The following is a 21,979-nucleotide window of genomic DNA, read 5'->3' as shown; positions in this document are numbered from 1 at the left end:
AGGTTTATTATCACCGGCATGTGATGTGAAATTTTTTAACTTAGCAGCAGCAGTTCAATGCGATACATAATATAGCAGAGAGAAGAGAGAGAAAAAAAAACGTAATAACAAATAAACAAGTAAATCAATTACGTCTATTGAATAGATGATTTAAAAATGTGCAAAAACAGAAATACTGTATATTTAAAAAGTGAGGTAGTGTTCAAGGGTTCAAAGTCCATTCAGGAATCGGATGGCAGAGGGGAAGAAGCTGTTCCTGAATCACTGAGTGTGTGGCTTCAGGCTTCTGTATCTCCTACCTGATGGTAACAGTGAGAAAAGGGCATGCCCTGGGTGCTGGAGGTCCTTAATAATGGACGCTGCCTTTCTGAGACACTGCTCCCTGAAGATGTCCTGGGGACTTTGTAGGCTAGTGCCCAAGATGGAGCTGACTAGATTTACAACCTTCTGCAGCTTCTTTCAGTCCTGTGCAGTAGCCCCTCCATACCAGACAGTGATTCGGCCTGTCAGAATGCTCTCCATGGTACAACTATAGAAGTTTTTGAGTGTATTTGTTGACATGCCAAATCGCTTCAAACTCCTAATAAAGTACAGCCGCTGTCTTGCCTTCTTTATGACTACATCGATATGTTGAGACCAGGTTAGATCCTCAGAGGTCTTGACACCCAGGAACTTGATGCTGTTTGTTGGGCTCTGAGGTTTTTTAGAGCACCTGAATTGGTTGAATGTTGTTTTAACAAGAATCATTAATCATTTCGAGTTCCTTGTGATTTTCTCTAAGACTCAGTCTTAGTAATGCGGTCTCCTGGTGCCCTTTGTTTAAACTCGTTAAGGTTATTTTGATTTGTATTATGTAAGCGGATGCTTGATTAGCCCTAGTCGCGGGATCCTAGTTTTCAGAATGTTACATCTCATGGTGTCGCTCGGCCAAGCCAATGTTGTTCTGTTGGAATTACTATGAGTAAACCCTGGTCAGCATCTCTACATTGGAGTCTGTCTGTTCCAATATTAGCAGCACATGTCATGGTACTCCTCCTCCTCCTCTTCCCCACCCCTCCAAGTCTCCACCTTCTCCTTCTCGTTTCCCTCACCTCCTCTCCTGTCTGCCCGTTTTCCTTATCTACCCATGGTAGGGAGGCTGGAAATCAGATCGTGGGCTGACCCCTAGGCAGTGCCCCTGTTCTGGGGTACAATCCGGCAAAGTCAGGGTTTCAGGGTGGATGGAAACAGGAGGGGTGTGGCAAATGGGAGGGTGGTGGCAAATGGGAGGGCGGTGGCAAATGGGAGGGGTGTGGCAGAGGAGGTTTGCATTTGTGGCTTTTCACTTGCAGACAGTATTTGTCTAATCTCTCTCCTCCCTCTGCTGAAACAGTATCAGACAGACACGACGCCAGCCGGCCAGGAGAGCGTGGTACCATGTGGGGAGGTGGGGAACTGCACCTTCGCCCAGACCAGCGCCGAAGGGCTGATGGACAACAGACAGGGACTCCTCAACAAACTTAACCTGTACCCGTCCCACTGCACCAGTCCCATCCCCGATATCATCTTCACAGGTACCACTCTGTCCACTGCCAGATGTTCCCACTGACCTGGCCTGAACCCTGTCTAGTACCACTGCACAGGCACACTGCGCTCCCTTACCATCCTCCCCCTCTCCTCTTCTTCTCCTACTTCTCTCTCTCCCACTTCTCTCTCTCCCCCTTCTCTCTCTCTCCCCCACCCTTCTCTCTCCCCTTCTCTCTCTCTCCCACCCTTCTCTCTCCCCCACCCTCCTCTGTCATAAGAGGGCGATGAAAGTGGACCCAAATGCAAGACACAGACACTGAGGTACTAGGAACTGGACTATGTTTATTAAGAATGCTAGGGAATCTAAGGAGCGAGGACAAAATGATAACACGAAGGTGGACGAAGAGTGACAAACTGGAAAACCTGGACTTGGACTTGATAGGGAACACAGGTCATGACTCGGAACTCAGGTCTCGGCAGGGTCTTGGTACCTGGGTCTAGACTTGGCTCTTGACTAGAACTAGGACTTGGCTTGGACTGGACTTGCACTGCGCTTGTACATGGCTCTCGACTTGGCTTGGACTTGGTTCAGACTTGACTTTGACACAGGACACAGAACACTGAGCCGGGGCTCCTCCTTGGACACAGGACAGAGAGTCGGGACTCTTCTTAGACACAGGGCACAAGACACTGAGACCGTTTCCCCCCTCAGGGTAGCCGCCGGCCCTACCCAGCGGAGGAGAGAACACGGAGAGACAAAACCACACAACGATAGACTGTTCTTTATCTTGACACAAAAAGGCTCCAAGTAGCAGCAAGCCCTCGATGCAGCCCAGGAACTACAGACAGCGGCTCTAGTCTCACTTCGGTGAGTTAACTTGACGAGGTCACTCACGAGATTACTGACAAGGATGGTCCAGCCAGGAATCACTGGACCCCAGAGCTATTATGTTGCCAGCCTGAAAGAAGAATCAAAGTGCCTCAATTAAGGCACCCAACAGAACAAGGGAAAAACAGAATAACTGGAGTACAGAATCGACGGACCGGACCGTGAACCGGAATGCAGACTTCACAGACCGGACCGTAAAACTCTCTCTCTGCCCCCACCCTTCTCCCTCTGCCCCATCCTCTCTCCCCCCCCACCCCTTCCTCTCTCCCTCCTCTTTCCTCTCCCTCCCTCTCCCCTCTCCCTTCCCTTCCCTCTCTCTCCCCAATCCCTCTCCACCCCTCTCCCTCCCACCCCTCCCCTCCTCCTCTCCCTTACCCTCCACCCCTCACTGTCCCCCTTCTTTCCATTCCTCTCTGCCCCTCCCTGTTCCCTCTCTCCTGGGCAAGGGTTCTGCTCTCGCCCCGCCCCACCCCACCCGCACAAGCCCACACCTGCTCCTCCCTCCTGTACTGGCTGAGGGAGTGGCGACGAGGAGGGAAGGAGGGTGGGAGTGGTGCTGGAGGAGCAGGAAGAGAGGGCGGTGTTTGTGAGGAGGGAGGGAGGGGTGATGAGAAAGGAGGGGCGGCAAGGGAGGGATGTGGGAGAGGCCAGCGAGACGGAGGCATGCCCACCTCAACACACCCCTCTCTTGCCTCTCTGTCCCTGCAGGTGACTCACCCCCCAGCTTCTCAAAGGAGATTACCAGTGCCCTGGCAGGGGTACCAGGCTTCGAACTTGCCTCCCATTACCCGCTAGACGACGAGTTGAAAGTGGGGCCCCTGTCTCTCGATGGATTGAACATGCTCGGTGAGCCTGACCTGACCCTGCTGCCTGACCCCACCATCGAGGACACCTTCCGGACTGACCACCTGTAAGGGGGAGTGTGGTGGAGGTGGGGGGCTTGTCCGCCTGCCACCCCTGGCCCCGGGACCGTGAGCGACAACCCGGCTGAGCGCAGAGCCACAGTCGGCGAGGGCGATGCCCGCCCCAGCAGTTCTGCGTCTGCCAGTCGCTTGGTGCCCTTCAAAGAGGACCGACGACGCCCTTCTCTCCTCGCCGGAGGCGTGGACACTGTAAATACTGTGTATTATTAATCCCTCGTATCCCAGTGACTGTCCAGCCACAGGGGGAGGAGGGAGGCGTGTACCCTCAGAGTGAGGGAGAGGTGCATTGTATCACAAGGCAGTGTGTCCTGTGTCTGATGGGGAAGGTAGCACTTATTACCGAGGCTGCGGGATGGGGGAGAAGTGAGGCACTGGGGGTCACTGTCTGGCAGGAGAACCTGGGATAATTGCTGGTGGTGGGTCAGGAGAAGCGGGAATGAGGAAAGGGGGGAAGAGGAGGAAGGCCAGGAGGAGGAGAGAGGGACAGAAGGGAAGGAGAGGGAAAACAGGAGGAGGAGAGGAGGGAGGAAGAGGGGTAGGGAGTGGAGGATGGAGGGTGAGAGAGATGGAGAAGAGATACACTTCGTTACAGTGCCAAGGGCAACAAATAAGCCAGAAGCTCAGGTCTCCACGCATGAAGGCAGTGACAGGTCTGTAACTGTATAACACTGGGGTACAGTACCGGTGGGGACGGGTCTGTCACTGTATAACACTGGGGTACAGTACCGGTGGGGACAGGTCTGTCACTGTATAACACCGGGGTACGGTACCGGTGGGGACGGGTCTGTCACTGTATAAATCCGGGGTACGGTACCAGTGGGGACGAGTCTGTCACTGTATAACACCGGGGTGCAGTACCGGTGGGGACGGGTCTGTCACTGTACAACACCGGGGTACAGTACCAGTGGGGACGGGTCTGTCACTGTATAACACTGGGGTACGGTACCGGTGAGGATGGGTCACTGTATAACACCAGGATACAGTACCGGTGGGGACGGGTCTGTCACTGTATAACACTGGGGTACGGTACCAGTGGGGACGGGTCTGTCACTGTATAACACTGGGGTGCAGTACCGGTGGGGACGGGTCTGTCACTGTATGACACCCGGGTACAGTACCGGTGAGGATGGGTTTGTCACTGTATAACACCAGGGTACAGTACCGGTGAGGATGGGTTTGTAACTGTATAACCCTGGGTTACAGTACCAGTAGGGAATTATGATTTGAGGATCTCCTTCTGATCACTGATCTGGATCTCTCGAAGATATTGTGGTTGGTTCAACCCCATCCTTTCTCACCGTCGGACACTGGGATCAGCACTATCTCTGATTCCTCTCACATTCCTCAGCACAGTGACATCCTCCGCCTGGTGTGTGTCTGCTCTGACCCTCTCCATTTTGTCAACCCATATTCATTCATTCATTCTCTCCTGCTCCCGGACCCCTCTCTCCCTGCTCTCTGTCTCCTTCCGCCCACTCTCTCTGTCACTGTCTTTCTCTTCCCCCGTCCCCTTCTCCTATCTCCACCCCTCTATTCCCTCTGCCTCTCCACTCTCATTCATTGTAGTCTGTGTGGAGAGCAAAGATGCCTATCTGCTGCTCTCGAGGCAGCGTGCAGACGGCGGGTGCGCGTGTATATATTGTAGATAGTGTATTATATGAAAGTTGTTTAAAGTATTCTCTGAGCTATGCAATACTAGTCTGCTGCAAAAGATGTTCGATGGTTCATGGGCTTGGATTCCACAGTCTCCACCTTGAATCCTGCAACCCCTCTCCGAGCAGAGTCCACGTGAGGGCCGGGGCAGCAGCACAACTAGCATCATCCTGACATGTACTCTCTACACACAACCCTGTCAGCAAAGCCTCCCCTTGGAACCTTTGCTGATTTCCTCTCTCTCTCTCTAACCCCAGCGTCACTGAGCCGTGATGGGAAGCAGGAACCCTGGCTGTTCCCCCCCCCCCGACCCCAAGGTTACTGGGGCAGTGATGGGGAGCAGGAACCCGAAGCAGATTCCAGCCCCTACCACCACAGCCACTGGGCAGTGAAGGGGAGCAGGAGCCCTGGCTTATTCCCCCTCACTCACCCCCTCTCGCTCCTCCTTCTCCCTTTATCTCTATGTCTCTTTGCCCTCCCTCCCCAAATCTCCATCTCCTACTCTCCTCCTGAATATTACCTCTGCCTCTTCTCCCCCGGAATCTCTGGAGCTCCCTTCCTCCATCCCACAGTGTGTGCAGAGACTGGAGCGTGTGCTGTCCTCCCTCCGAGTCCAGAGAGGTAGGTGCACAGCTAACCTGCTGCACCTTGTTCCCTCTGTTATCCCATAACTGCCCAAGAAATGGTCCATCGGATACCTAAGCCTTCCTACTGCCTTCTGCTCCCCACTCCACAGAATCCTGCCAGGCTCAAGGGTTCTTAGCATTCCTACCCTGAACTGTGCCATCTTCTCTCTCTGCCCCTCGGTATCTACCCCCCCCCCCACACCCTCGTTCTTCTGCTCAGTGTCTGTCTCACAGCTGGGATTTACCCTGCTGTACGAACAGGGAGATCAATCCCTTCCAGCCCTCTGCCCCTGCGTAAAGCCCTGGCTAGTGGCTGGGGCCGCTGCCCTGCCCATGGGTAACCCGACTCGGAGCTCCCTGCCGTCCACCTGACACGCTGCCATCCCTCCCTGCCTGTGGCCTTCACCTCTGTGCTAATACAGGGGTTTGTCATAACGCGAGTCTGTCGTATGGAGCTGATGAGTCATTCTCTCTTTTTTATTGTATAACTTTTGTAAAAGATTATTTTTTTGTTAACACTTAACTGTTTTGGACAAAAAAAGGCAAGATTACAAAGAAATTTACATTTTAACCTGCACTCTCGTTTCTCACAAGCGCTGGAGTTTATGCTGCTGATTCGAAGGGTTGTAATTTCTCCCACACGGTTGGGAAACAGGCCATTTGGTCCAACTGATCACTGCCGGCCAAAATTACCCCAAGAGTTCATCCCACTTGGCCCATAACTCCCCTAGCCTTTCCTGTCCAAGTGCCTTTTTAGGGTGACAAAGCACTACAGCACAGAAACCCCATCTAGTCCATGCTGAATGGTTACTCTGCTTATTCCCATTGACCTGCACCTGGGCCGTACCCCTCCCATCCATGTACCTATCCAAACTTCTTTAAATGTTAAGATCAAACCTGCATCCAAAATGCAGCAAGAATATTTTAAGAATATCATTCCCAGTTCTTAAGTAATTCAGGCGCACTGTATTCGTGTTAAATGTATTTTATTAGTCATAAAGTAAAAGAGGCAAAATAGTACATACCGCCACACGATGTACTGCTGGAGGGAACCGCAGGCGACTGACATCTTTTCCAGTCTCTCTCCCTCCCTCTCGATGTCTGTAAGTAGTGCGATCACTCGAGTCGAGTGTGATGTTCCCCTAAGGGGCTGTCTCTTGCTGGGTCCTCAGATGGCTGTGGGGGCCGACCTGGGATCCACATAACCAGGATGTTAGGGTAGAATACCTCCATACCCCTCCCATCCATGTACCTATCCAAACTTCTCCTAAGCATTGAAATTGAAATTGCATGCACCGGCAGCTCGTGCCACACTCTCACCATCCTCTAAGTGAAAAAGTTCCCCCCTCATGTTCCCCTTAAACATTTCACTTCCCATGACCTCTAGTTGTAGTCTCACCTGACCTCAGTTGAAAACGTTTTCTTGCATTTACCCTATCTATACTGCTCCTAAGAGGGCTGGTGGTGTAGTGGCATCTGCACCAGGCTTAAAGGTTTTGAATCCAGCCACCTCTTTGCATGCTTTCCATCTGTCCTGGGTTAAGCGTCGAGTGAGCAGCGCGACCTCGTGAAAAACAGACAAATGCTAAAGAAACAGCAAGTTTGCCACTCGATACGGCACAGGTGCAGAGAGAAACAACAATACCCCTCATGATTTGTCAATCTGTATCAAATATTCCCTCAATCTTCTACATCCTAGGAATAAGGTTCCAACCTATTCAATCTTTCCTTATAATTCAGGTCATCCAGTCCCATCAACATCCTTGTAAATTTTCTCTGTAGTCTTTCAATCTTGTTTACATCTGTCTTGTAGGTAGGTGATCAAAACTGCACACAATGCTCCAAATTAGGCCTCACCAATGTCATATACAACTTCAACATAACATCCCATCTCCTGTACTCAATACATTGGGTTAGGAAAGCCAACGTGCCAAAAGCTTTCTTTACGATCCTATCTACCTGTGAAACTGCTTTCAATGAATTATGGACCTACATCCCTAGATCTCTGTGCTCTACCACACTCCTCAGTGTCCGACCTTTCACTGTGTAAGACCTACTCTGGCTGGTCCTCCCAAAGTGCAACACCTCACACTTATCTGCATTAAATTCATCTGCCATTTTTCAGCTTGTCCAGATCCTGCTGCAAGTTTTGATAGTCTTCCTTGCTGTCCACTACACCCCTAAATTTGCTGATCCAGTTAACCACATTATCATCTAGATCATTGATATAGATGACAAAACAACAGACCCAACACTGATCCCTGCAGCACTCCACTAATCACAGGGCTCCAGTCAGAGAGGCAACCATCTAGTACCATTCTCTGGCTTCACCCACGAAGTTGATGTCTAGTCCACTTTACTACTGTGTCTTGAATGCCAAGCAACCAAACCTTGACGAACCTCCCTTGCGGAACCTTGTCAAGTGCCTTGCTGAGGTCCATACAGACAACATCCACTCCCTTGCCTTCAATTTTCCTGGTGACTTTTTCAAAAAACTCAATAAGCTTGGTTAGACATGACCTACCACGCACAACACCATGCTGACAATTACTAATCAGTCCCTCTTGACTCTTGTCTTGCCGCTGGATGCAGATGGGAATTGGGAAGAGAGAGTGAGGCTGACGCTGGGCAACTCTCCCTCACTTAAATCCAAATCAAGCGCTAGTCTTGGCATCATCATAGCCGACTGGTGGCGCAGTGACATCAGCGCTGGACTCCGGAGCGAAGGTTCCCAAGTTCGAATCCAGTCCAGCTGCTCCCGGGCACGCTTTCCATCCATGCCGGGTTGAGTGTCGAGCTAACAACTCGACCTTGTAAAAAGTACTAATGGTGTTGAGGTCCTCATCAATGATGATGGAGGAACCTCAGTCCCTGTCTATCCAAATACTCATATCCGGTCCCTTAGAATACCTTCCAATAACTTTCACGCTACTGATGTCAGGCTTATGGGCCTATAATTTCCTGGTTTATTTTTGGGGCCTTTATTAAACAGCTGAACAATATTGGCCATGCTCCAATCCTCCAGCACCTCACCTGTCTCTAAGGATGATTTAAATATCCCTGCTAAGGCCCCTGCAATTTCTGCACTTGCCTCCCACAGGATCCGAGGGAATAACTTGTCAGGCTCTGGGGATTTGTCCACCTGAATTTGCCTCAAGACAGCAAACATCTCCTCCTCTGTAATCTGTACATGGTCCATCACCCCGCGGCTGCTTTGCCTCGCTTCTATAGAGACTGCCCTTCTGGGGGGAGGGGGGGGGAGGTGCAAAAATCTGCCTAAAATCTCACCATCTCGTTTGACTCCACGCATGGATTACCATTCTGATTTTCCAGGGGGCCAATTTTGTCGCTTGAAATCCTTTTGCTGTTAACATATCTGTAGAAGCCCTTAGGGCTGTCCTTCACATTGTCTGCTGAGGCAACCTCATGCTTTCTTTTAGCCCTCCTGATTTCTTGCTGCAGTGTTTTCTTTCATTTCTCGCGGCAAAACACCTACGGGACGCCATCAAGAACTGGTGCGAGCGGCTCCGATGGAAACCATCAAATATTCTGAGAACCACAACTACATCTAAGGTCTATACAGTTAGTAACATCGTTTAAATGCGATTTTAAAAAAATACATCGCCACTCAAAATCGACGGAACTTGGACGGACTCTGGTCGCTGGCACGGTTCCCCTTTAAGGCAGTGGAAGAGCGAAGGTCGCTCTGGTCTAAAAATTCGTAAGAGGAAGCGTGGATTTCCACTCCCGATACCGACCATCTAGCTGGTCTCTAATAAATAAAACTGAAGATCTCAGAGCTAGATTGTTGTACCAGAAGGACATTAAGACCAGTTGCGCTTTTTGTTTTATAGAATCTTGGTTACCCCCTCCATTCTGGATGCAGTAATTTGGCTTGATGCTTTCATAATACATCACCAAGAAAGGACTGCTGAGTCTTTCAAAGGCAGAGGAGATGGAGTATACTTTGTGATCACTCCTCGTGTGTACAGATGTTGCAATGCTGTCCCAGTCCTGCTCACCCAAACTAGAACATCTCGTGATCAAGTATCGTCCATTTTATTTGCTGTGGGAGATTTCTGTGATCATCTTGGTGATGGTGTACATCCCACATCAGGCCAGTGTCAAACAGGCTCTAAACTGACAGGCCTGAAACATCACATCCTGATGCCTTCCACATCATGTTTGGGGATTTTAACCAGGCTGGCTTGCAAAAGGTCTTTAAATAAGTATTACCAACGAATCACTTGTAGTACCAGAGGAAAAGCCAACACATTGGATCAGAGTCTGCCTGTGAGAACCCAAAGCAAAAGCCGTGGATGAACCAGGAGGTTCATAATCTGCTGAGGGCGACCCAGGTCTGTACAGGAAAACCAGGTACGACTTCAGGAGGGCTGTCTGAAGAGCTAAGGAACAATTCCGAATGAGGTTGGAGGTGAAATCGGATGTACGTCAACTCTGGTAGGGTTTACCCTAATGAGTTCAGCACCTTTTATGCACACTTTGAAAGGGAAAATCAAACTGCAGCTATGGGGATCCCTGCGGCATGGTGACCCTGTAATCTCTATCTCGGAAGCCGACGTCAGGCTGTCTTTCAACAGGGTGAGCCCTCGCAAGCCGACAGGTCCCGATGGCGTACCTAGAAGGGTTCTGAAAACTCGTGGCAACCAACTGGCGGGGGTGCTCAGAGACATTTTCAATCTCTCATTGATACAGTCAGAAGTTCCCACCTGCTTCAAAAGGGCAACAATTATACCAATAACACACACAAAGTGCTGGAGGAACTCAGCAGGCCAGGCCTGGAGAAAAGTACAACCGACGTTCCGGGCTGAAACCCTAAGAGGAGTACTGTGAGCTGCCTTAACGACTCTCGTCCAGTAGCACTCACATCTAACAGTGTTTTGAGAGATTGGTCACGGCTGGGATCAACTCCTGCCTCAGCAAAAACCTGGACCCACTGACCATCACCACAATAGGTCTACGGTGGACGCGATCTCAGTGGCTCTTCATGGGGCCTTGCATCACCTGAACAATACAAATGCCTATGTCAGGATGCTGTCTATTGACTGTGCAGCTGGATCCTCGGCTTCCTAACCGGAAAAACACAATCTGTGCGGATCAGAAACAGTCTCTCCACCTCAGAATCAGAATCAGGTTTATTTGCCAGTGTGTGTTGTGAAATTTATTAACTTAGCATCAGCTGTACAAGGCAATACATGATAATATAGAAATAAAAAAATAACTAAATCAATTACAGTAAGTATATATATTAAATAGTTATATTTAAAACATTGCAAACAGAAATAATATTTAATAAGTGAAGTAGTGTTGACTTCATTATCTATTCAGAAATCAGATGGCAGAGGGGAAGAAGTTGTTCCTGAATCGCTGAGTGTGTGCCTTCAAACTTCTGAACCTCCTTCCTGCCGGTAACAATGAGAAAAGGACATTCCCTGGGTAATGGCAATCCTTAATAACAGACACCACTCTTCTGAGGTACCACTCCTTGAAGATTCATGATACTACGGAGGCTAGTACCCAAGGTGGAGCTGACTAACTTTACAACTTTCTGTAGCTACTTTTGGTCCTGCACGTTAGCCCCGCAACCCGTCAGAATGCTCTCCACAGTACAACTACAGAAGTTTTCGAGGGCTTTAGGTGACAAAGGTTGTCATAACCGGGGGTGGTAGTGGGATAAGCTCCCTCTACCTATAAAGTGCGACTCTAACAGCCTCTGGCCTTCACGTGTGGCTTAGTTACTAGACTCGCCGGAACTGTTTCTACTGACAAGAGAAGGGGCAAACACTGGTGCCTCAAGACCAGTTGCTTCGGGCAGGTGGGGCTCATCAGCCTTGGACGGCAGCCCGCCTAGAAGAAGAAAACTGATTTTAAACCTCCGCATCACCCATGGGAAAGGCCTCAGGAGTAAACCCCGAGGAAGAAATCTGGAGCCAGGGTCCCTAAGACAGTTTGATGTTGTTTACAACTTCACTCTGGCAACCTCTGCAACGACACTGGTACCGAGCTGTATCGGCGCTTGCCCTTCCCTTAGACTACATCAGTGACGTGGAGAAGGTGAGCCTGCTGAATGTGCGACAGCCAATTCTTCAAATCTTCCTGCCCAGGCTTGTGCCACGGAGAGGACACAGTCCACCAGAGGCGCAAACCCATGATCCCCTGGGATCGACGGCTGGTGACAAACCAAATCTTTTCAAACTCCTAATGAAACATAGCCGCTGTCTTGCCTTCTTTATAGATGCAGTGATATGTTGGGACCGCATTAGATCCTCAGAGATCTTGACACCTCGGAACTTGAAACTGCTCACTCTCTCCACTTCTGATCCCTCTATGAGGATTAGTGTGTATTCCTTCGTCTTACCCTTCCTGAAGTCCACAATCAGCTCTTTTGTGTTACTGACATTGAGTGCAAGGTTATTGCTGTGGTACCACTCAACTAGCTGGCATATCTCACTCCGGTATACCCTCTCGTCTCCATCTGAGATTCTACCAACAGGTTCTATCATCAGCATATTTATAGATGGCATTTGAGCTACGCTTGGTGACACAGTCATGGGTACAGAGAGAGTAGAGCAGTGGGCTAAGCACACACCCCTGAGGTGTGCCAGTGTTGCTTGTCAAGGAGGAGGAGATATTATTACCAATCCGCACTGATTGTGGTCTTACGGTTAGGAAGTCAAAGATCCAATTGCAGAGGGAGGTACAGAGACCTAAGTTCTGCAGTTATCAATCAAGATTGTGGGAATGATGGTGTTAAGCGCTGAGCTATAGTCAACGATCAGCATCTCGACATAGGTGTTTGAATTGTCCATGTGATCTAAGGCCGAGTGAAGATCCATTGGATTGTGTCTGCCATTGATCTATTGTGGCGATAAGCAAATTGCAGTGGGTCCAGGTGCTTGCTGAGGCAGGAGTTAATTCTACCCATGGCCGGCCTCTCAAAGCATTTCATCACCATAGTTGTGAGTACCACTGGACAATAGTCATTAAGGCAGCTCACACTACTCTTCTTTGGAACTGGTCTAATTGTTGCCCTTTTGAAGTGGGTTGGAACTTCCGACCGTGGTAGTGAGAGGTTGAAAATGTCCTTGAATCCTCCTGCCATTTTGTTGGCACAAGTTTTCAGAGCCTTACCAGGTACTCCATTGGGGCCTACCACCTTGCGAGGATTCACCCTCCTGAAATACAGGCTGACATCGGCCTCTGAGACAGAGATCACAGGGTCACCGGGTGTCTCAGGGATCTTCACAGTTGTAGTTATATTCTCCCTTTCAAAGCGACCATGGAAGCTCGTCTGGTAGTGAGCATCACTGCCATTCTTGCTTTGTAGGAGGTAATGTCCTGCAAACCCTGCCAGAGTTGTCGTCCATCCAATGTCGCCTCCACAATCACTTGGAATTGTCTCTTTGCTCTTGAAATAGTCCACCGCAAGTCATACCTACTTTTCTTGTACAGCCCTGGGTCATCAGACTTGAATGCCACAGATCTGGCCCTCAGCAGATGACAAACCTTCTGGTTCATCCATGGCTTTTGGTTTGGGAATGAATGGTAAGTTTTCATGGGCACACACTCATCCACACAGGTTTTAATGAAGTCGGTAACAACTGTGACGTATTCGAAGATGAATCCCTCAGTGCAGTCCAGTCCACTAATTTCAAGCAGTCCTGTAAGCGCTCCAGAGCGCTCCTTGTCCATACCTTCTTAGTCCTCACTACTGCTGCTGCAGTCTTCAGTCTCTGCCTGTACTCAGGGAGTAGAAGTACAGCCAGGTGATCAGACATTCCGAAGTGAAGGCGTGGAATAGCACGGTAAGCACTTGGTGGTGTAACAGCGGTCCAGTGTGTTTGCTCTGGTACTACAAGTGATTTTTTTGATGGTAAATGGTGACTTTTTGCAGGCTGGCCTGGTTAAAATCCCCCAAAATGATGGTGAAGGTGTCAGGGTGTGCTGTTTGATGCATGTTGGTCCCATTGTTCAGATCATCCAGAGCTTGCTTGTCATTGGCCTGAGATGGAATGTACACCGCTACCAAAATGATCACAGAAATCTCCCGTGGCAGGTAAAATGAACAGAACTTAATTGTAAGAGATTCCAGGACTGGTGAGCAGAATTGGGACAACACTGATACGTTGGTACACCAAGAGAAGTTGATCATGAAGCATACACGTCCACCTCTGCTTTTGGAAGACTCGACAGTCCTATCCTGACGTGTATAGTGAACTCGTCAATCTGAATCGCTGCATCCGGTGCGGAAGGGGTTAACCAGGATTCCGTGAAACGAAGGACGCACGCGGTCCTAATGTCCCTTTGATACAGAACTCTAGCTTTGAGATTTTCAGTTTTATTTACTAGAGTCTGTACGTTTGCCACCAGGACAGTCGGTATTGGGAGCCGGAACCCTGTTTTTTAAACCCAGCTCTAACCCTGATCGGCAGCCACGTTCCCCTCGAGGAGGCCACAATCGGCATTATTTCCGTCGGCTTTAAACAACGATAGATTGTTCAATCCCATTAAAACACCTTTATTAACTGTAGACCTTGGAAGCCGTTGTGATTCTCGGCTGTAGCAGGCTGAAACGGGAATATTTAATCATATCCCTCGAGCTGCGCTATCTCAAGTTGATCTTTATCCCTGACAATCAGCACTGGCGCGCCTCAGGGATGTGTGCCCACTGCTCTACTCTCCCTACACCCATGGCCAGGGATAGCTCAAATGCCATCCATAAATTTGCTGTTAATACAAATATTGCTGGCAGAATTTGAGATGGTGACGAGAGAGTGTACAGGAGCGAGATAATTCAGCTGATTGACTGGTGTCGCAGCAACAACCTTGAACTCAATGTCAGTAAGACCAAAGAGCTGATCGTGGACTTCAGGAAGGGTAAGACGTTGGAACACAGACCAATCCTCATGGAGGGATCAGAAGTGGAGAGAGTGAAAAATTTCAAGTTCCTGGGTGTCAGTATCTCTGAGTGTCATAGTCCGGTCCGTGAAGTCCGTATTCCGGTTCACGGTCCGGTCCATCGACCCTTGCTCCAGGTTTTCCTGTCGACCCTGTTTCTGTTCTTGTTTAGCTCTAATTGAGGCAGCTGATGCTCATTGGGACTGGCTGCATAAGTACCTTCAGAGACCAGGGCGTGGCTGCTGGATTGTTCTTGTCCTTACTCCTTGTATCCCTTCCTCTGCCTTCTGTTTCCTCTCCTGAAGCCCTTGCCTTGTCTTGCCGGTAACTCTCACCTCACCTGAAGTTCTCGTCTCGCCTTGCATTGCCTGAAGCCTTGCCTTGTCTTACTGGTAACTCTCGCCTCGTCTCGCCTGCAGTCTTGTCCTGGAGCCAACCTGTATCTAGCTCCCTTCTTGTCCCTTCCCTCTGCCCAGGTAAGCCAGGCCATCTTGCCGTTACTTGTGGTTGGTTCTGTCCCTTCCTGTCCCTTGCCTCTGTCGGGTAAGCCAGGCCATCTTGCCGTTACCTGCGGTTGGTTCTGTCCCTTCCTGTCCCATGCCTCCGTCGGGTGGTGATCTGCGCCCTGCCCGGATGAACTGCGCCCTGCCCAGGTGGAGCCTGCCTAGCCTCAAGCCTGAAGACTCCAGCCTCCTGCCTGCCTGCCAAGCCTCGTCCTTGCCTAGTTCTGGGGTCCGAGCCAGAGGCAAGACCCAGGTTCTGGGTCCTTGTCCAGTCTCTGGCTTGGAGTCCAAGCCCAGGCTCCTAGTTCTCTTGTCCAGTCCTGTTCCGGGTTCCCGGTTTTTGTGTCTGTGTCCTTGCCCTCAGCCTGTATCCTAGTCCTGTCCCTAGTCCTTCAGTGTCAGTGTCTTGCACTTGGGTCCGTTCCCAGCCACCGCCTTATGACTCTGAGGATCTAACCTGGACCCAACATATCGATGTAGTTATAAAGGAGGCAATATCAGCGATGATACTTCATTAGGAGTTGGAAAAGATTTGGCATGTTACCAAATATACTCGAAAATTTCTACATATATACCGTGGAGAGCATTCTACCTGGCTACATCACAGTCTGGTATATGTGTGGGGGAAGGGGGAAGGAGGGAGCTACTGCAGAGGATCAAGATGAACTGCAGAAAGTTGTAAACTTACTCAGCTCCATCATGAGCACTGGCCTCCACAGTATCCAGGACATCTTCGAAAAGCAATGCCTCACAAAGGTGGCACCCATCATTGAGGACCCCCATCACCTAGGACATGCCCTCTTCTCATTGCTACCATCAGGAAGGAGGTACAGAAACTGAAGGCACACACTCAACAATTCAGGAGCAGCTTCTTCCCCTCTGCCATCTGATTTCTGAATGGACATCGAACCCATGAACACTACCTCACTACTTATTTTATTTCTATTTTTGCACTACTTAATGTAACTATTTAATGTACATATATAGTACTTTCTGTGTTGGCACGTGGCCAAGTGGTTAGATCCAGTGATCTGAAGGTCGCTAGTTTGAGCCTTGGCTGAGGCAGCGTGTTGTGTCCTTGAGCAAGGCACTTAACCACACGTTGCTCTGCGACAACACCGGTGCCAAGCTGTATGGGTCCTAATGCCCCTCCCTTGGACAACATCAGTGTGGAGAGGGGAGACTTGCAGCATGGGCAACTGCTGGTCTTCCATAAAACCTTGCCCAGGCCTGCGCCCTGGAAACCTTCTAAGGCGCAAATCCATGGTCTCACGAGACTAAAGTATGCCTATAGAATAGAATAGTACTTTCTGTAATTTACATCTTTTTCTCTATTAAAATGTAGTTCATAGAACTGCAGCTGCAAAGACAACAAATCTCAGCATGTATGCCAGTGATATTAAACTTGATTCTGATTGCTTATAATCCTCAAGTACTTTTATTCCTATCTGCTAGACACCTTTTTTTCTTAACCAAGGTCTCAATATCTCTCAAAAACCAAGGTTCCCAAAACTGTAATCCTTGCGTTTTATTCTGACAGATACATACAAACTTTCACTTTTGAAGACCTCCCACTTACTAAATACACCTTTGCCAGAGAATGGCTGTTCCAACCAACACTTGCCAGATCCTTTTGGTTACCATCAAAATTGGCCTTTCTCCAATTTCAGATCTCACGCCAAGGACTAGACCTATCCTTTACCATATTTAATTTGAAAATGATGGCATTATAATCACTAGGTGCAAAGTGTTCCCCTTCAAAACCTTCTGTCACCTGCCCTGTCCCATTCCCTAATAGGAGATCAAGCTGTGCACTCTCTCTCTCATCGGAAACTCTATGTACTGATGAAGGAAACTTTCCTGAACACATTTAACAAACTCTTTCCCATCCAGCCCTTTTACAATATGGGAGTCCCAGTCAATGCGTGGAAAGTTTAAATCACCTTCTATCACAACTTTATGTTTCTTTCAACAGTTTGTAATCTCTACTAATCTGTTCCCCTAAATCCCGTGGACTGTTGGATGGTCTATAATATAGCCCCACTGATGTGGTCTTATTCCTCAATTCTGCCCATAATGCCTCAGCAGGCAAGCTCTCCAGTCTGTCCTGACTGAGCACTGCTGTGACATTTTCCCTGACTAGTAATGTCACCCCCCCCCTTTAATCCCTCCCACTCTATCATGCCTAAAACAGCGGAACCCTGGAACACCGAGCTGCCGGTCCTGCCCCTCCTGCAACCAAGTCTCACTAATGGTTATAACATCATAATTCCATCTGTTGATCCATGCCCTGAGCTCATCCATCTTTCCTACTATACTCCTTGCATTGAAATATACACAACTCAGAACATTAACTCTCCATGCTCAACCTTTTGATTCCTGACTTTATCTGAGTACTTAATAATATCTGTCTCCACAACCTCTCCACTACCTGTTCTGGCACTCTGGTTCCCATCCCCCTGCAACTCTAGTTTAACCAGCCACCTCCCACAGTACCAGCAACTCCAGTTCAGGTACAAACTGTCTCTTCCGCCTTCCCTGGAAGAGAGCCCAATGATCCAAAAATCTGAAGCCCTCCCTCTAACACAAACTCCTTAACCACGGGTTAAGATAGTTGAAAGAGATCAGTGTGGAGGAGATGGAAGGTAATTTGGGGCCAGAGAAGGAAATTCAGATGGGGGTGTTTAAACAGATTAGCTTTGTTTGTAACACGTACATCAAAACATACAGTCAAATGCAGCTTTTTCAACAACTAACTCCACCTGAGGATGTGCTGCAGCGGGTTGGTGCCAACATAGCGTGCCCACAACTTATGTCTTTGGAAATACCTGGAGGAAACCCACATGGTCACGGGGGAAACATACATACTCCTTACAGACAGCAGTGGAAATTGAACTTCCGATTGCTGGTGCTATGGAACGTCATGTTACCTGGTGTTTGAGGGCAGAGCTTCTCAAGAGGTGGAATGTAAACCTGGTAGAGGTCGTCATCGTTGTGGCTATCCCTCAAGGTCGAGGATGATGGTCTTTGTTCTGAAGAAGTGGCCCACAGAGTGAAGATGCCTGTGTGTGTATTTGTTTAATGTGTACTTGATGTTGCACTCCAAGAAGCACATGATACTTCACAGATCAACCAACTGATTCCAATGGCATGGAAACCACGACGACTGGAGCTGATGGATTTGTTGCAGTCTTCATCCGCCTTCACAGCCATTGAGTTCGAAGTAACTTCGTCCGCCTGTTCCACCGTTGAGGTCTTGGTTGGATTGTTCTTTGTTGGGGACCTCACCCTCGACCTTACCGCCATGGGTGGCCCTACCAGGAGCATAGCTCCAGACGGCATCGGTCTCGGGATCACAGGACCACACAAGCTTCTCCACCACGACAAGGTGACAATCCGTGGAGAAGGGTAGAGGTAACCAACGTTGTGAGGGTCACAGACTCTCTGACGGTGGTGTCTGAAAAGAGGATGCTGTCCAAGTTGCATGCCATCTTGGACAATGTCTCCCATCCACTACATAATGTACTGGGTGGGCACGGGAGTACATTCAGCCAGAGACTCATTCCACCGAGATGCAACACAGAGCGTCATAGGAAGTTATTCCTGCCCGTGGCCATCAAACTTTACAACTCCTCCCTTGGAGGGTCAGACCCCCTGAGCCAATAGGCTGATCCTGGAGTTATTTCCTGGTATAATTTACATATTACTATTCAACTATTTATGGTTCTATTACTATTTATTATTTATGGTGCAACTGTAACAAAAACCAATTTCCCCCGGGATCAATAAAGTACGACTATGACTGTGACTATGAGAGGAGAAACTCCTTTCTCCATGCCCTGTGCCCTGAGCAGAGGTGTTAGGATACGAGTTTCAAAGGAGGTCTGAGGAGAAACTTCTTCCTCCCCCCCCCCCCCCCAGTGGAGTGGTCGGAATCCAGAACACACTGTGCAAAGGAGTGGTGCCAGTGTGTCAGAAGCCTCGGGATAAGCCCTGGAATAGCCGGGGCGGAGAAGGGTACAGGGAGAATCCACAGCGTTGAAGTGCTGTGCACTAAGTGCAGTTCTGGTCACCTACTGGAACTACCAGAAAGTTATCAATAAGATTGAAAGAGTGCAGAGAAAATTTACAAGGATGTCGCCAGGGTTTGAGGAACTGTTCTTGGGAAAAGTTGAATAGATTGGAACTCAGAAGAATGAGGGGAGATTTGATAGGGGGATACAAAACTATGAGGGGTATAGATAGGGTTAATGCAAGTAGGCTTTTTCTGCTGAGGTTGGGTGGGACTACAACTACAGGTCATGGGCTAAGGGTGAGAGATGGAATATATAAGGGGATGAGAGTGTGCCAGAGGAAGTGGTGGTTGTGGGTTCGATTTCAATATTTAAGGGAAGTTTGGATAGGTGCGTGGATGGCACAGCTATGGTCCAAGTGCAGGTCAACGGGTGTGAGCGTCACTAGCGTAATCACAGAGACTTCGGCAATTCAAACAACGCTAAAGATTTATTACAGAAAATCTGAGAAGAGCTCAGGCAAACTATACAGAATGTTGACGAACTGAATACAAAGAGGGTTTAACGATCCCCGTGATATGAAATGAGGCACCCACAAAACAAAGTGGAAAAACCAGAGCTAGCCCCAAGACAAACAATTAGACATAAAAGGTGAAAAACAATCCAGGAATACTGCATACCCATGAAGTGACTCTGAGAAAGTACAGCTCACGTACTAACTGAAGCAAAAATCCACACTCAGGTTGGAGCTCCTCTACTGTAAAGATGAAGCCACACTCAGGTTGGAGGAACAACACCTTATATTCCGTCTGGGTAGCCTCCAACCTGATGGTATGAACATCGACTTCTCTAACTTCCACTAATGCCCCACCTCCCCCTCGTACCCCATCTGTTACTTATTTTTATACACACATTCTTTCTCTCTCTCTCCTTTTTCTCCCTCTGTCCCTCTGACTATACCCCTTGCCCATCCTCTGGGTTTTCCCCCCTCCCCCTTTTCTTTCTCCCTGGGCCTCCTGTCCCATGATCCTCTCGTATCCCTTTTGCCAATCACCTGTCCAGCTCTTGGCTCCATCCCTCCCCCTCCTGTCTTCTCCTATCATTTCGGATCTCCCCCTCCCCCTCCCACTTTCAAATCTCTTACTATCTCTTCTTTCAGTTAGTCCTGACGAAGGGTCTCGGCCTGAAACGTCGACTGTACCTCTTCCTACAGATGCTGCCTGGCCTGCTGCGTTCACCAGCAACTTTGATGTGTGTTGCTTGAATTTCCAGCATCTGCAGAATTCCTCGTGTTTGCGTGAGGCAAAAATCTCTTTTTTTCAGTTGTGACAATGAGATTAGGTAGAATAACAGTTTTAGCACAGACTAGATGGGCCAAAGGGCCTGTTTCTGTGCTGTAGTGCACTGTGAGTGCTATCATAGCGTCCAGGTCCACAACTTCCTGAAAGTGTCTGTACAGGTAAAGAAGTTGTGTGGCAGGCTTGGCTTTATTAGTCTGATCACTGTGCTCCAGAATCTGGAAGTTATGTTGCAGTTTTGTAGAAGTGGTTCAGTTTCACTTGGAGTAATTTCAACAACCATTCCAATTTCTTCAATCCTCTGAAGTTGTAGTTCTTCTGTCACCTTTTGTGAAGCCAGAAATAGAACAGTTGTCCTGTTTCCCTGCAATGATCTCTCCTGTCACCCGCTGTAAGGGACCCATGTTGACTTTTGCCGGTCAACTCCTACGCGTTCCAAGTTTAAAGTCCCAGCCTGCCCAACCTCTCCTGCAGCTCAGATCCGGCAACATCCTGGTAAATCTCCTCCACATTCTCTCCAGTTTAATCACGTCTTTCCTACAGCTGGGTGATCAAAATTGAACACTACTCCAACTGCAACCTCACCAACATCTTGCACTACAATAACCTCCCTACCTTTGTACTCCATATTCTGACTGATCAAGCCGGCCTTCTTCACCAGCTTGTCCACCTATGACTCCACTTCCAGGGAACTGCATACCTTGTCCTCCGAAGGCCCTCTGTCCTACAACACACTCCAGGAATCTCTGAACGTCCTACCTGGATCTGACTTTCCAAATCCAACATCTTGCTCTTTGTTGTAGCGTGGATGAAATCACTGGCGAGACAGAGTCACTGGTAGATACAAAGCAGCTTCTTTATTCGACACAACAAGGTACAGCAGGCATCTTACAGACGGAGACGCTTTCCGTAGAAGGTCTGCTAGCTCAATGTGGGCTCGATATTTATATACTAAACACAAAGGCAATCGCTACTTAAAAAGTTATAGACAATGCTTCCTTTTGAAGTTACATACAAAATATCACACCATCCTTTCCTTCCGACGCCAACGTGTCTGGGTTGGTATCCACAGCCTTTAGGAATGTAAGTTAAGTCTGCAATATGTTTATTTGGCATTTCCCGTGCTAACATAGAAGACAATTAATAATTATAATGTATAGATAATACTGTCTTCGAAACTACAGCATCAGGTCATACTACGGCGAGCATCTGGAATTCACACCCTTTTAGGAAGCCCACTGTGGTGGACTCAATCCACAGTCTTTTGTCAAACAGTTAAAATAGAAGTCTGGTGGCCAAAGTCATTGAAGTGTAAACAAATCATCCACCCAAAAAACTCACTCTAACACTCTTTTCTGAATTAAATCCATTTGCCATTCTTCAGCCCGTTTACCCAGCTGATTTAGATTCCTACTGTAATCATAATCGAAGGCCCCACCTACCCTGGACATTCCCTCTTCTCTCCCTCCCATCCAGAAGATACAAACACCTGAAAGCACGTACCACCAGGCTCAAGGACAGCTTCTATCCCACGGTTGTAAGACTATTGAATGGTTCATGGTATGATAAGGTGGACTTTTGACCTCACAATCTACTCGTTAAATTGTCCAGACACCAGATCATCCCCCGCTCTGGGACCCGGGTCCTAT

General features: G+C 48.7%; 1 protein-coding gene across 3 annotated transcripts in view; it reads left to right on the top strand.

Moving 5' to 3' along the window:
• Positions 1-6,168, top strand: part of LOC140212081 (CREB-regulated transcription coactivator 2-like) — a 43,832-nt gene extending 37,664 nt beyond the window's left edge. For 2 of the 3 annotated variants that reach the window (XM_072282589.1, XM_072282580.1), the window contains 2 exons: positions 1,373-1,553; positions 3,104-6,168. In XM_072282589.1, the coding sequence (XP_072138690.1) occupies positions 1,373-1,553; positions 3,104-3,309 (387 nt within the window). In that variant the 3' untranslated portion in view covers positions 3,310-6,168. The remainder of the gene's footprint in view (positions 1-1,372; positions 1,554-3,103) is intronic. The other variant, XM_072282599.1, reaches the window with a different exon arrangement.
• The last annotated feature ends 15,811 nt before the right edge of the window (positions 6,169-21,979 follow it).

Source organism: Mobula birostris, chromosome 2 (assembly GCF_030028105.1).
Source record: "Mobula birostris isolate sMobBir1 chromosome 2, sMobBir1.hap1, whole genome shotgun sequence".
Taxonomy (NCBI): Eukaryota; Metazoa; Chordata; class Chondrichthyes; order Myliobatiformes; family Myliobatidae; genus Mobula; species Mobula birostris.
This window is presented reverse-complemented; position numbering and strand designations above follow the sequence as displayed.